Below are 14,439 nucleotides of genomic sequence, written 5' to 3'. Positions count from 1 at the left end.
TTGGTAAAAATTATGGTGATATTTGTTTTTGTCAACCAGTCCTAGCATTTAGAAAGTGCTTTTGAGATTTCAAAATACCAAGATATATATTGTGTATTGTAATATAGTCTAAAAACAATCACCCAGCCCTAGTATATATGTGAGGGATATTTAAAAAAATGTAAAAACAATCTTGACACAAGCTATAATAAAGCACTATTATTAACTGACCTTAAAAGCATAATTTTGGCATCTCTGCACTATAATCTATTGCAACTTTTTAGCTGACGTGTCAAAGCGATATACAAGTTAACTCACCTAATAATATCAGGGTTTTGGTCTATAATCCATGGCAGGGTTTTAATTCAGTATTATGTTAGTATCTTGTGTTACAAATAGGAATTTGACACTGGCAACTGACAATGTAGCACTTGAGAAACACTAGTAAAAGTAACATTGATTTTCTATTCCCTTATCCTCAGAACGTGTTTTTATTCATATATATTATATATTAAATTCTATTTTATAGCTTTTTTATTTTGTTCAAGAACACTTTAGCAACAAACGGTCATTATTCATCCACATCAAGTCATTCATTAATTCTCAAGTGAAATCACAGAAGATTTGCACTGCTGATTTTTTTCCCCTGGAAAACAGACAATAAAATAATTGGAAATTGAAAACACACAGGTCTCTTAAAAATAAGTCTTTATTTTGTTAAACAAAGGACTGAAGATAGTAGTTACTCTGCAGGACTGAAAATAGTTTAAGGGATCTATTGATTGTTGTTTATAAATATCACCTCCACAAAGTATAAATACATCTGAAATCCCTCTTTTACACTTCTAAGCAGTATTTCTATTAGAGGTTTTAGCATGACACTTAAATTTCCTGTAAACCAACAGCACACTCTCACACACAAACTCTAACTGGTGTACATACTAAAAGTGATTGCTTCATAACATAATGACAATACGTCAGATTTAAAAAATATGGCACAGATATTTACATATTTTTGAGCAGAGCATGTATGCATTAATATCTTTTTCCCATTTCGGTGCCTTGTTGAATACTCTCCTTAAACAGCAGAGGCTCAGACTTTCCTGTGTGGCCACAATATGTATAAGAGTCTCACAGAGCATCTAAACTATCAAAATACACATTAACAGGTGAGAAATTCAGTTTGTGAGCACTAAAAGGTGACTACACATAACAGGCACATTCTCAAATTGTCAAATACCTAAAACATAAAATCTACTGTCACAGATATGAATCCCTTCAAAGTTCATCTCTTTTTAAATATATTGTAGGAACAATCATGGCAATAACTGAATGTGACCCAGTGCTATATCTGACAGATTGGCAGGGTGAGTGGTAGACTAGCATAATCTTTTCTCAATTAATAGACAACAAAAGCTTATTCATAAGTTACTAAATAGAAAATTTTAAAACACAAAATAGCACAGCTATAGGTCCAGGCGTTTCAGCATCTCAGTGTCACAGTGGTGAGTCATCCAAGTCTAAATTTTAAAAAAAAATCTGAAGAATATAAAATTATTTCAGCTATTGGCAAGAAGTGACATTTCCCAGCAACGGACCGTCAACATTAGTGGTTCATAAATAAGAATAATGATAATTGGTCAAACTCTCCCTTTCCCCTGCGCTGGTAATGACCTCCTAACAAGAGCTAATCATGGACGATGGTAGGCACTCTGATATAAGTGTGACTGAGAATTCGTTTAACACTAATGCACATGTTCCAGGTCGTTTCAAATTGTCGGGGGCTGGGGTCGCACGCCTCATTACTCCATGTCATCCTCATCAAACATAGGTGGCTCAAAACTACACACCTCCTCGTAGGTTAATCCTGCAATGAGAAAACATTCAAGTAAATATCAGGGTTTCTATATCATCAGTAAGGCATATAACAATACCTGAATCTTCTTTTTATATTTATAAATAGCAGGCATATAAATAGCTTTCTAATTTCTACAAGTAGAAGACTTTCGGTGTAGAAATTTGCCGTACGTTTCCACTCTTCAATCTCCAGCTCGCGGCTCTCAAAGCTCTGGTCATACGGCTCTGCCTCAGGCTCGTCGTCTGGGTCGTGGTACTGAGAGAAGTAGGAGTGAGCCAGAGCCTCGGCTGCTGTTATCCGTTTGTCTGTGTCCAGAACCAACATTTTCTCCAGGAGGTCCACAGCTTAAAAAAAACATGCCAATGTAAATCTCAAATGGTTTATGATCCATTCAAAATCCAGGTGTCCTGTCATGTACAGATGGCCAATATTACAAAGAAAAACCACACTATTAAGGGGAATTTCTAAGGGAATCCACCATAACACAGCATAGCTGATGCTTTAAAAACCTGTTTTTCTTTTACCTAGTGGGTTGGCACCAATGAACACGTCAGTAAAGTTCCTCTTGGGCATGTGTGGCAAGGAGCTGATGTAGTTCCTGGCCTGGGAAAAAAATACAGTAAATCAAATGTCAGCTCCCACTAGCAGCAACATGTCGCCCACATTCAGTACCGCCTGTTTCATAATGCTCATTTCAGGAGCATTTTCATGCCACTGATTCTGTTCAATACAGACAGCTGCGTCTATCATTACTGCTCACTTATTACATTTCTAAATGCGGATATGACTGTATGGATCACATAATCCTGAATGTATACCAATACTCCAAAGATAACATATGCTGGTGTTGAAGCTCAAGCCTTCTGCAACTTCTCCTACTAATTTACAGCTATGTTTTGTCCTTACGCACACAAAGGTTCCTCATGTATGACAACACTGATACATGCAGTTTACACACTAAACTAGGTCCTCCTATGACGAGGAGTACTTCTTTTTACCGACCACCCATGATAGAAATTAAAGTGAAGAAGAGAAATTTTCTAACAAGACACCTGACATTTCAGGCACCCTTTTGGGTCTGGTTGTCTGTTACAACTGGGTTTTCGTTTTCCTGAAGTGAGATGTCAAAAAAATGCATAGCAGCTGTTGATAGCCTTTTATAGCTTGCAGCAAACATATGATTGACAGCACTGGTGATCCATATCGGGGAGTGCAGGATAAAAACATTGTGGTGTTTTTAAGAAGTCTTGTTTAAACAATTAAAGTGTTAACACTGTAAGTAAGTTTTTTAATATCCAATTTTCATTTCAATATATTTTAATAACAAAAATCACATTAAAAAAAATTCTTGAAATGTATAAACTGAAAATGACAAGCCCAAAAGATCCTGTAAGAAGAAAATGCCCTGCTGTCCTCGTCTCCTGTCTGAGTGAGGACTCTGACAAACAGACAGTTCCTGATAATAAATCTATTGGAGTAAAAGAAAACTTCAAGGTGCAGACTGACAATTATTCTTTCATTTGGAATGAAAAATAAAATTAAAATACACAAATAATATGTTGAGAGAAGCAAGTTTCAAGAAATGTGCAACAAACAAAGAAAACCACAGAAAATGCTGTTAGTAACTACTGTAATGCAGTTTAGCCTAGCTAACTCTGAGGAGACATATTCATACAAGCACAGAAATGCCTTTGTAATCACTGTGACAATCACATGCAGCAAGCGTGTCAGACACACACAAGAACTGTGATTTAACTGTAAATCTTAAAATCGCTGTTAGTGGCCTGTAGATTGCCGTGCTGCTCTTTACAACCAACTTGACCAAAGTAGTTTGAGTCAACCAAGTGATTCTCATTATGGTGACCATTAACACCTTCATTACTATGTCACTTAAATATTACTGCTATTTTTGTATAATTTATGGATATGTTAGTATGAAAAACTGTCTACAATTTTGGAGTAATACTAAGCCAAGAGCGGCGATGCTTTAGAAGCAAAAAATAACAAGGAGAGTGAAAGCAGGTTTGACTGTCCTCCTGCCCCAGTCTAAAGAAAGCTGTTGTAGGTCCTGCTCACCTCGTGGCTGGGCATCCTGCTTATTAGAGATGCTGGGGGCGTTCCTGTGAGACGCATTATCTGCTGAAGCTGGTTTATGTCTATGAAGCTTGTGTCAAGGGGAGTATAGCGACAGAGCAGAGTTGGTTAAGAAGCTGCTTCTCAATCTAACATTGTGCAGCTCCACTCAAGGTGCACTACAATGTTATGTTGAAAAGCAAACTTCAAGCTTTGAAGCAAAAAGGAGGGATTGGTAGATTAAAAGGAAAGACACAACACAACACTTTGCTTTACAGTCAATCAGTGAAAGTCAGAGCTCAATCACCTGAGTCTTAATCACATCGTGGCAGACCGAATTCACCCAGTAAAAGAGGAAGAAAAGCAAGTCTCAATACCACAAAGCTGAAGGGTGGAAAACATGCTGTCAGTTAGGTTATTGCACAGCAGAGTGACACGTCTGTAGCAGAGAACTTGTTAGAGAAAAAACCTTGGGTAACGTTGTGAACTCACAGACTCTGAAGATATTTTCATCAAGAGCTCGGGCCCTGGTGTTCCGACGAGCAGCATGATTAGCTTCAACTGATCAATGTCTACCAGGCAGACGGTAAAGGAAGACCAGATGCTGGACAAGGGAGAACTTGTAATCTGACCTGTTAGTCTTCATTCTCCGTGTGAAACTTACTTAAAACCATTCAGTGATATTAAATTTCACACTATTTACTTTGTATTTCACACACGAGATGAGACAAAAGAAAAAGTTTGCACAGAGAAGAGAGGATGAGGTATCTGAAATGTAAGCTGACAAAAAGGGAGGCAGCCTTGTGGTAGATATTTTAGCTCAGCCGTAGTCTGAAAACAGTTTCAGGGGGAGAGAAAGGAAACAAAATCTTGAGCACAGACACTGCAGATTGAAAGGCCTATACAAAGACTGGCAGTGGTGCAGGCAGAAAAGTGGACCCGAGCCAACGATGCATACTGACGGTGTTGGAAGAGTTGAAGCACGCCAGTGGAAACATTACAGCAAAGGGTATGTGTCAAGACAGAGGGAAGAGTGGTACTACCTGTATTACATTTTTAATAGAAAGGACGCCTCAGGCAGCATTGTGTTGCAGAGAAAAGCAGATATTTATGACAGGAAACAGAGAAGAAACATTGCAGTTTAGTTTCTGCTACTGTGCTGGCAAAAAACATCAATCAGTATTTTCCCCAACAATGTCAATGTGTGTTTAACCTGTTTTGATATGCAAAATGATTGTCAGAATCTCAGCAGCTATAGGAGCTGTGTCCATACTGTGTAGTCTCAATTGAAAAGGATACGGTCAGTACCAGGAAACAGGGTTCTTCCAGTGAGGAGTTCTGCCATTATACACCCCACTGACCAAATATCCACTGTAACACAGAAAAGCAGGACACGAACGTTAAAAACAACTCTTCTGTCATGGCGTGGAGGTGTTAGGGCTGTACCGAATGTTTGACATCATTTCCATAAAAATAAAAATCAGACAAAACTCGAACAAAATCCTTAATTTGAATTAAGTAATTCATTAGATTAAATTAAATTAATATTGTAATAGATTGTTTTTGTTATTGTAGTTATATAAATGTAATTAGTGGTGCTGTTAGATTACTGCTAAAGCACCCTGTTAATACAGGGGCGTGCCTCCCTTTGTGAGTTGCAAGCAGGAGAGCAAACAGTTTTTGACTGCAGTGAAAATTGTGCTTTTGAACAGCTGAACACCAACAAGCACAGACAGAATATTTTGTTAGATTATAAACATGATGTGAAATCTTTTTTAATACATTTTGACTTTGACTGGTCTTTACAACGCTCGAGTTATTGGGAATGTTTGGATCATGCAAGTTGGAAACAATCCTATGCAGCAACCACTGAATCTAGTCGTACAAATTGTATAATGTTAGTATTATTACTGTAGAATAACCTTTGTCTACAACTGTACGGAAATACTGAATTTTTACAAAATGAATAGAATGTCGACCAACATTGTTGTGAATAAAGCTTTGATACCTTGCATTTTTCAATGCAGCCCTAATAGTTGGGATCAAACAAGCTTTAAAAAAATCTACCTGTCATGTTGTAATGCATCCAGTTCAGCATGATCTCTGGTGCACGGTACCAGCGCGTGGCCACGTAGCCGGTCATCTCATCATCAGTGTGCCGCGCCAAACCAAAGTCCAAAATCTGGGAGCAATTGAAGTGCAAAAAAAAGGAGCTTTGTTCGTGAAATAATTCACATTTGTGGACTCATGATGTTTTAAATGAGAGCAGCAGTTCACTGACCTTCAGCTCACAGTCTTCATTCACCGCCAGATTACTAGGTTTCAAATCCTGAAAGCCATAAAAGTTAATTAAGTGTAATTTCAGTTTAGCAAATGATAATAATTTTGGATTGACATCTGAAATCTTGTTCTGAAGAAATATTCCTTCTTTAACAAGTTCAAAAAAATCTTTCACTTCTTTGTTAGCGTTTCAATAAAAAACATTACATCATCAACACCATGTAAAAGTAAAAGGTCCTGTTTATGACTTCCCTTCAGTGTTTGCATAAGGCACGGGCTCAACTCTGCCAAGTGGAAGATGTCATAAACCCTGACACACTTTAAAAAAAAAAAAAGAAAAAAAAAAATCAAACATGGCACTTACTCTATGAATGATGTCTGCTGAGTGGATATACTGTAGAGAGATTGAGGAGAGAATGTGCATTAAATTACATCATCAGTTTGAAGATGTATTGATTTACAACACAAAATGTCATTGCCATTGTGAGAGGCAATGCTGTCATCTAATATTCTGGGAATTATGCTGAATCACTTTCTTGCCATGTTAGATGAGAAGATCGATTCCACTCGCAAATCTGTCCTTTCGAAGCAGGACGGCGATGGATAGCTTAACTTAGCATAAAGACTGGAAACGGGGGGGGGGAACTGTTAGCCTGGCTCTTGCCGCAAGTAACAAAATCTGCCTAAAGCTCACTCATTAACACTTTACATCTAGTTAGTGTAATTGGTGCAAAAACAAAAGTCTAGACACTCGAACGTTGCAGTTTTACAGGAGGTTATGACCATTTCTTGTCTGGGCGCAGTGACTTCCTGTGGTCTTATATCGTTTTAGACCTTTTGTTAAGAAAAAAAAATGTGTTGTTGCAGCTTTGTAAACATAAATATGTGCTGCATATCTGTCATTTATGCCAGTAAATGAAGAGTCTTTAGGTTTTGGATCGTTGTTTGGACAAAAGAAGCCATTTGAAAGCCGTCACTTTGGCCTCCGGCAAATTGTGATAAGCATTTTTTTTAATTTTTTGACATTGACTGAATGATTAATTGTGGAAATGATCATCGGATTAAGCAAAAATAAAACATAATGGTTTGTTGCAGCCATAACTGTGACAAGACTTCAGCCTTTATGCTAAGCTGAGCAGATATGAGAGTGGTATCAATCCTCTTATCTAACTCTTGGCAAGAAAACAAATAAGAACACTTAAAAAAAATGTTGAACTATTCCTGTAATAGCCTCACCTTTAACCCTCTTAGGATCTGGTATATGAGGAACTGCACATGGTCATCTGTGAGTTTCTGACATTTCACTATGTTGTTGAGATCTGCCCCCATTAAGTGAGTCACGAGATACCTGCCAATCATAAAAGATCATAAATAGACACAAAAGTCAGAAGGCATGTTGATGTTTTCTCACTTCATTAACAGCCAGATGGATAAAAATTAATCTATTTGCACTTTCAACCATTTTTCCAAGATTTGTTTGCAATCTGAAACTAATTTCCCATATGGCTGTGTGAGCTTAAACCGGTTTAGCTGCTACTTCTTTTGACCCTCACTTCTCTCCAGAGGCACTAAAGGGCCAAGCCTCTCACAAATGGAAAGTAATTTAACAACAAACTCAGATAAATGGGCTTAATGTGACTGCATCAGTGGATAATTCAAATCTAATCCCAGAGCTGTTTCAAAAGCCCAAACAGCACTTATGGAAGAAGGCGAGAGCAGGATGCTACAGGGGCAGTTTTACAGCCAAAATACACAGAGCCATGTGCTGCTTCGTCTGTCTGCTGCTCAACAAACACCCATTTCATGAATGCTCTTCTATTCACACACAGTACAGAGAGCGAGGCCTTAAAATAGCACCCTGTTACACTTGAACTTGTTCTCAGTAGCACACAGGGACACAGACACTCTCCAAAGTTCACCCGCCTCGGAAAAAAAGGGATAAAAATAGTGACCTCTGTTTTCCTCTCTCCTATAGAAACAGGAGCACGTCTGGAGCAGCGAGGAGCCTTACCAGGGCGCTGTGACTCAGTCTGTATTTTTAGAGCAGAGGGGAACCACACTCACAGCACCTGCATTTCTCAGATTTTTCATGGATATCGTACTGCATTCAGAACAGCAGATGTGCAGAAAAGGAGAGCCATATTTCCTTCTGACAACCTGTTAATCAGCATTTATTCTTCCATATAGTGTTAGAGAAACAGCATGTGTCTGTTCCCACACCACACACCTTTTTTACCTCCCTGTTTTTCTTTCTATTTTTCCTTTTATCTCAGGAACATGTGTGACCTTGTTTTGCCTCCTGTTGTCCGTGATATTATGCTAATCTGGGAGAATGTCACTCTGGTTCTTAAACTGGTTTTGCTCAGGTTTCTTGGAATCTCAGTGCTATCAAGTGAACCAGCCTGCTTTTTCACCCGTTTTTAGCAAAACCACTGTGATCAAGGGTGCATCATCATCGGAGGGACTTGCACAATGCACAACGAAAGTAAACAGTAGGAGCAAGATAGATTACCTGCAAGCTTTTGGTCTAACTGATATTTCTTTGTATCCAAAACACAAGCATGGACCAACTATTATAAAGTTTCCATGAGGTCACCATCGAAGGAGAAGTGCTTTTATCACATATGCCTTGCTCTACATCTGACCTTTATGCCAGTATCAGACTCAGCAATGACACAAAAGTCATGTTGTGGGTATTCTGGTATTTTTGAGGTCTTAATTTGCTGGAAAATGTTTTAAAAAACCCATGTTACATACATTCAGTGCTACTGGCCACAGTAAATGCCGATCAATATCTGCAAGAAGTCCCTAGATGTCTGCTTATACAGGAAGCGTGTAAATATGCAAAACAAATGGCACTCTGTTAGCAGTTTTATGGTACCTCTAACAATAAGAGGACACAGAGGGTTCAAAATTAGGTGCGTAATGCAGCACAGACCCTGTTCCAAGTTTCAGTATGTTCCTAAGCAAACCACTTTTCCACTTTGGGATATTATTATATTGCCATTCTGCAAAAATGCTGCACATTAAAAAAGTAGTCCACCAATTGAGCATTAGACTCCTGTAACTTTGTCAGACCCACAATGAATGGAAGGTTTAAAAAAAAAAAAACAGTAGAATCAGTGATATCATCACTTTAGTTTTGCACACATTGTTCATCCCTTTCAAAAAAGGGCACAATGCGATGTGACTACAGACAGTGCAGCTGTAGATTTGACTGTTTTATGCTACCAGTGGCTGAGGTAGCTTTGGCCTGATTTTCAAAGTGATTTCACTTTAGGGAAGTTCAGATTTTACACAGCTTCCTCTTGAGCTACAAAAGGTTTTACACCGGCCCTTCTCTCCATGACAAGTGAATAGACTTTGATGTGTAAAATCAGTGTTACCCTTTAAAAGAAAAATCTATTCACATCTCTAACTACAGCCCATTTTTTTATTGTCAAACGTGAAAAGATCATGTCGACACACTGCATGATAGAGAGGCTATTCTGGGAAGAAAAAAATGCAAACTTCAGCACACTTCTCTGCATCAGCCTCAGCTGTCAGTGTCTGAAGCCTTTTTCACATTTTGCACCAAAACGCAACGTGGGTGATCTGACAGTTGAAAATCATTCAATAAAGGCATGAATGCACCTGAAATGCAATCCATTCTGATCGTCAGGGAAGCTTGAGACCGCATCTGTGATGTAGCATGGATGAAGGGTTTCCTGCAGTGTTTTATAGCAAAAGTGGACAACCTCCCCTGAAACAAACACCACCTCCACCAACAATTGACATGTGGATCCTTCTCCTCAAACTAAATGTGCAATTCATAACCCTTGGATACAATGTTCTACTTTCCAAAAATAAAAAAGCCGCAACGGAGCAGAGCAGAGACGGTGACGTGACTCAAGTTGACGACTGGATGTGATGTGATCCGTTGCGCCTGTTTCCTTTAGGTAGTGGAGTCTGTCTGTCCAAGTCTGGAAACCCTGTATTGCAAGCACATTTCTGAACATGCTCGCAGACAGCCTAATTAACTCTGTGGTATTTATGCCACACAAATAACTTGGTACAAGAGAATACAACTGCTTTGCATATTACAAACTACATGGAAAATGTTTTGAAATCCTTTGAAACCACATCACTTCATCTGTTGTTCATGACTCAGCTCAAATATGTATCACTCTCTGCGTAGCAGTCATTGCAGTTTCCCATGGTTAAATTCCAAGGAACACTGTCCACTTGGCTAAAAACTACACGTGTCTGGGGTTGTGTTTTTCGGAGATGACATATTCTCACAGTATTTGTGTGGGTTTCCTCCCATACAAAATGAAATGCATGTTAGGTATTGGAAATAATCCTGCCAATGCTGCTGACTGAGACATGAAGTAGGTCCCTGGGTGCTGCACTGCCCACTCCCCAACTGCTCCAACATAGTTAGGATGAGTCAAATGTTGAGGAATACATTTCCATATTGGGGTGTATTAAGAATGACATAAAAAGTGAATTGAGACACATTCTTTTGTCTGGTGTCCACTTGAAATCCAACACAATTTGACTTTGATACAACTCACTCAAGTGTGTGAAAGAAAAAAAGCAAGTCTGACGGTTAAGTCACCGTCTAGAGGTCCGCTTCCTATTTCTAACAACTTTCAACATCCACAAACAATAACTACCTGTTCGTCAGCAGAGCAGAAAAGTTTCACAAAACCAAAAAGCAGGAAGCAAAGGGAAGGAAGCTGGTGGTGAAATAACTCTTGTAGCAGCCACAGAGTGAATAACTAGCAGAGAGGACGCTCTAAGAAATGTTCCAGTGAGTTTAGTCAGCTGGCTCGTCTCCAGGTGTTTCCCAGCCACAGTTAGGAGTGTCTGCTGCTGTGAAACTGCAGTTTGTTGAACATGGTTTTTAAATCATGCATGAGTGCTGCTGAGGTAGCATCGAGCCAAAGGGCAGAGGGAAACTTGGGGTGAAGGTAATAACTGTATAACATATTCAACTCACACATCAGTGAATTCCTTCAGAGAAGTAGCAGGGCTGAAGACATCTAGGAGGCCAATAACCTGCGAAAATATGAAGACCACTGTCAATTAACAAAACAAAGAACAATGGGTGGCAAATAAAGCCTTAAATAAACTACAGCAAACACAAACAGCTTAGTTGTTAACCACCAGACAGAATAAAAGGGAAGAGAAACAGATTGACTCACATTTTCATGCTTCATGTGCTTGAGCAACCGCAGCTCTCTGTATGTTCTCTTGGCGTGGATAATGGACTGAAATGGCCGAGAGAGCTTCTTCACAGCTATCTTCAAACCAGTCTTCATATCATATGCAGAACTGTTAAAAAAAGTGAACAGACACATAAGCTTAAATCTCATCATTAATAACACTTTTCACCACAGCCCTACTTTCATATTTATTTGTAAACATGACCTGAATTAAAGAATAACAGTGCTGAAAATCTACTGAACACTTTGAATGAGGAATGAGTCTTAAGTGAACAACAAGCTTGTCATTTTAAGGCAGATGAGAAAATACTGTTTCAGTTCAGAATGGGCCGAGTTTGCTCTCAAAACCAAATTAGGTGCAGGGAGAGCTGCTCAAGGCAGAGGAAAAGGGTGACATCAGCAGAAAATGTCATCTCTCAGCAGATTGGGAGCAGCCCTGCAGCCTGCAGTCTGTCCTACTCTCAAAAGGCTGACTGTCTCTAAACCAATCACTTCATCCTGCTCAGCTCACCTATCCATAGTCCTAGCCAGTGGACTGCCACCCGGGAGTACTGCAGAGATTCAGAGACCAGTGTGATCAGGGATGCACGAACCAAGTTGCTGCAGCTGAAATATCTAATGTTTTCCATCTAATACCAACCAATAACTGGCCTTTTTTTTGTCAGAGCCTTAATACAAATGTGTCAAGCTAATAAAATATGCATATATTCAGGATAGAAAATCTACAGGTGTGGTAATTTCACATCAACTCAATTATGAACATGCAGAAAAGAGGACAATAAATCCAGCAGAAAAACCTCAACAATATAAATGAGCTATCAAAGTAGAAAAGGGGGCTTCCTCAGGCCTCTTGTAAAAACATGTCAGCAATCATATATTAATAAATATGAAGCTACACAGACATGGACTACTTTGGTGGTATCCTACCCTTTTCTACTTTGATAACTAAACATGGGTTATATTGTAGAGTTGTAGTATAGCTGGGACAGCAGTTATAGCTGTGCACTTCCCGTATAGATAAACTGGTCAGAGATTCATAATAAACTTAGGGTAGAGTCCATCATGTAAACAATGGAAATATAAGCCAAGGTGCAGTTTGGAAAATAAAACAAACAAAAAAAAAACAATCAGTGCACTGGATGCACTGGTGATCTGACAGTAATCTGACCAGCAACAGATTATCCTATTGCCCAGCAACAGCACAGCTGTCCGCTTCCATTTGCAAAACAAACATCTGCCCACTAAACCAAGTGTCCTGCTGACGATGTTGTGTCCTAGATAGTATCAGCGCAGCCTATTTAATCACTCGCCCAATGCAAAGGGTGAAAGCTTATGAAGCAGCAGTAAGGAAAATCCACCTTTCCAGCAAGGTCAAGAGGCTCAATCACTTCTCCACTGTAAATGCAAAAATCTCTGCACTGCAGATTTGTATACTTAAAATAACCATGGTGGAGAGGAGAGCCTAGAAGATGAGTAGGGCTGGAAGATATGATGAAAAGATATTGTGATGAGACTTCCTATCATTTGGCTCTGATGCAGCATCCTCTCACGCAATGTCCTGCCTACAGCAATATCTGATCTGATCTGAATCTCTGATCTGGTAATGCATCACAATTAATAGCCTACAAACACTAAATAATCTGAATCTGCAAAGTAACTAGTAACCTAAGTTACAAAATTTGAATAAGAACAGTAATTGAGTAAATTGCACTTTTTTTATTCTATCACTGGTTGCCCGAAATGTGGACACAAAGCTTTTCATTTTTAATGCAAATAAATACCAGCCCCAAATATCGGTTTTCAGTCTCTTTGATTTCTAATAATCGGTATCGGCCCTGAAAAAGCCATATCAGTCGACCCCTGCTCTTAACTTTACAGTATTAAGTTAAAAATCTATATGACAACACAGACTGTAAAAAATATCGTCAAATCATAAATATGAAAAACTGATTTGAGTAATATTTCACAGCACATTAGCAACACCCAACCCTATATGTTAGTCTCGTCCTAATTTAGTCGGATTACAGCACCTGTTGGTGGGACTTTCCACCGATCGAGTAAATCAAATCACTTCTCCCAACCAAATGACATTACAGTAACCTCTGGAGACAGGATCGGCAGCTGTACTATGCAAGCAATCAGAAATAGAGCTTTATTAATCAGTTCAGTAACGTTAGTCGTAACTTGACGTGACCACTGATCAGATAAAAGAGCCACATACTTCAACAGTTACAGCTGTAAGTGAGCAGTTTCCTGCAGTGTGGGTCGACTGAACAAATACATAAAGTTAGATACATCAACTACACGTTTTACACGTGATAACACGAGACAAATAACAAGTCAACAGGTTTTCTTGGTGAAAGGCACATCGTGGCTCCACCTTGCTAGCCAACAATCGGGACGAGCTAACCTAACTTTAGCATCTGCAGCGCAGGCCTCGTCTAAATGAATGGAGGTTAAGTTAGGTGACTAGGCTAAGCGCACGCTCACGAACTAACAAAAAGAAAAGTGATTCCGTTACCTCACGGATCCGTAGGCGCCAGAGCCAACCGGAGACAGGTTTTGGTATCGTTCCGGGACTTCCCATATCGTCTTGTTGACGTCCTGTCGATAAAACTTGGGTCTCTCTTTCTGCGACATTCCTGCAGAACCAACTGCCGACCACCGACTTGACTTTCTGCTCTGAGGTGGGTGCTCCGAGCCGTGCAGCCTGCCTTAAACTTTCCTCCAAGTTACGGAAACAGGGGCTAAATTAACTATTTATCGTCGTTAGATAACTCTAAATGATCTAAGGTGAAAGAGTCTTCTTTCTTGTGAGATGTTGCACTATCACCGTCTGCTACATGCACGTTTTAAAATCTTCACGCTGTTTGTTCCTCTCTCTGCTTGCTTTCAGACAGCTCCCGAGATTTCACCCCGCTTGCGACATACTGCAAAGTCTCGCGAGAAAATAAACAGACAGCGAAGCGACCGCCGTGCTGCTTTTAGGTGCTACGGGAAAAAATTAGAAAAGGATGATCCTTCTCAACACAATAATCA

At 39.4% G+C, this 14,439-nt stretch overlaps 1 protein-coding gene across 2 annotated transcripts; it reads right to left on the bottom strand.

Moving 5' to 3' along the window:
* Positions 1-670: 670 nt before the first annotated feature.
* On the bottom strand, positions 671-14,305 carry mapk14a (mitogen-activated protein kinase 14a). Of its 2 annotated transcripts, none has more exons than XM_073469448.1 (12): positions 13,922-14,305; positions 11,380-11,509; positions 11,175-11,233; positions 7,427-7,538; positions 6,555-6,584; positions 6,192-6,239; positions 5,978-6,092; positions 5,210-5,281; positions 4,403-4,482; positions 2,362-2,440; positions 2,008-2,181; positions 671-1,846 (listed from the first exon to the last, which is right to left on the bottom strand). In XM_073469448.1, the coding sequence occupies exons 1-12, from the start codon at positions 14,038-14,040 to the stop codon at positions 1,782-1,784; spliced, it is 1,083 nt and encodes a 360-aa protein (XP_073325549.1). In that variant the 5' UTR covers positions 14,041-14,305; the 3' UTR covers positions 671-1,781. The 2 variants fall into 2 exon arrangements, with proteins under 2 accessions (XP_073325549.1, XP_073325550.1); XM_073469449.1 differs by lacking the exon at positions 4,403-4,482 and adding an exon at positions 3,914-3,993 and having other exon boundaries at positions 1,693-1,846; positions 13,922-14,129.
* Positions 14,306-14,439: the final 134 nt, after the last annotated feature.

The sequence above is a fragment of the Pagrus major genome, chromosome 7 (genome assembly GCF_040436345.1).
Source record: "Pagrus major chromosome 7, Pma_NU_1.0".
In the NCBI taxonomy this organism is placed as follows: Eukaryota; Metazoa; Chordata; class Actinopteri; order Spariformes; family Sparidae; genus Pagrus; species Pagrus major.
This window is presented reverse-complemented; position numbering and strand designations above follow the sequence as displayed.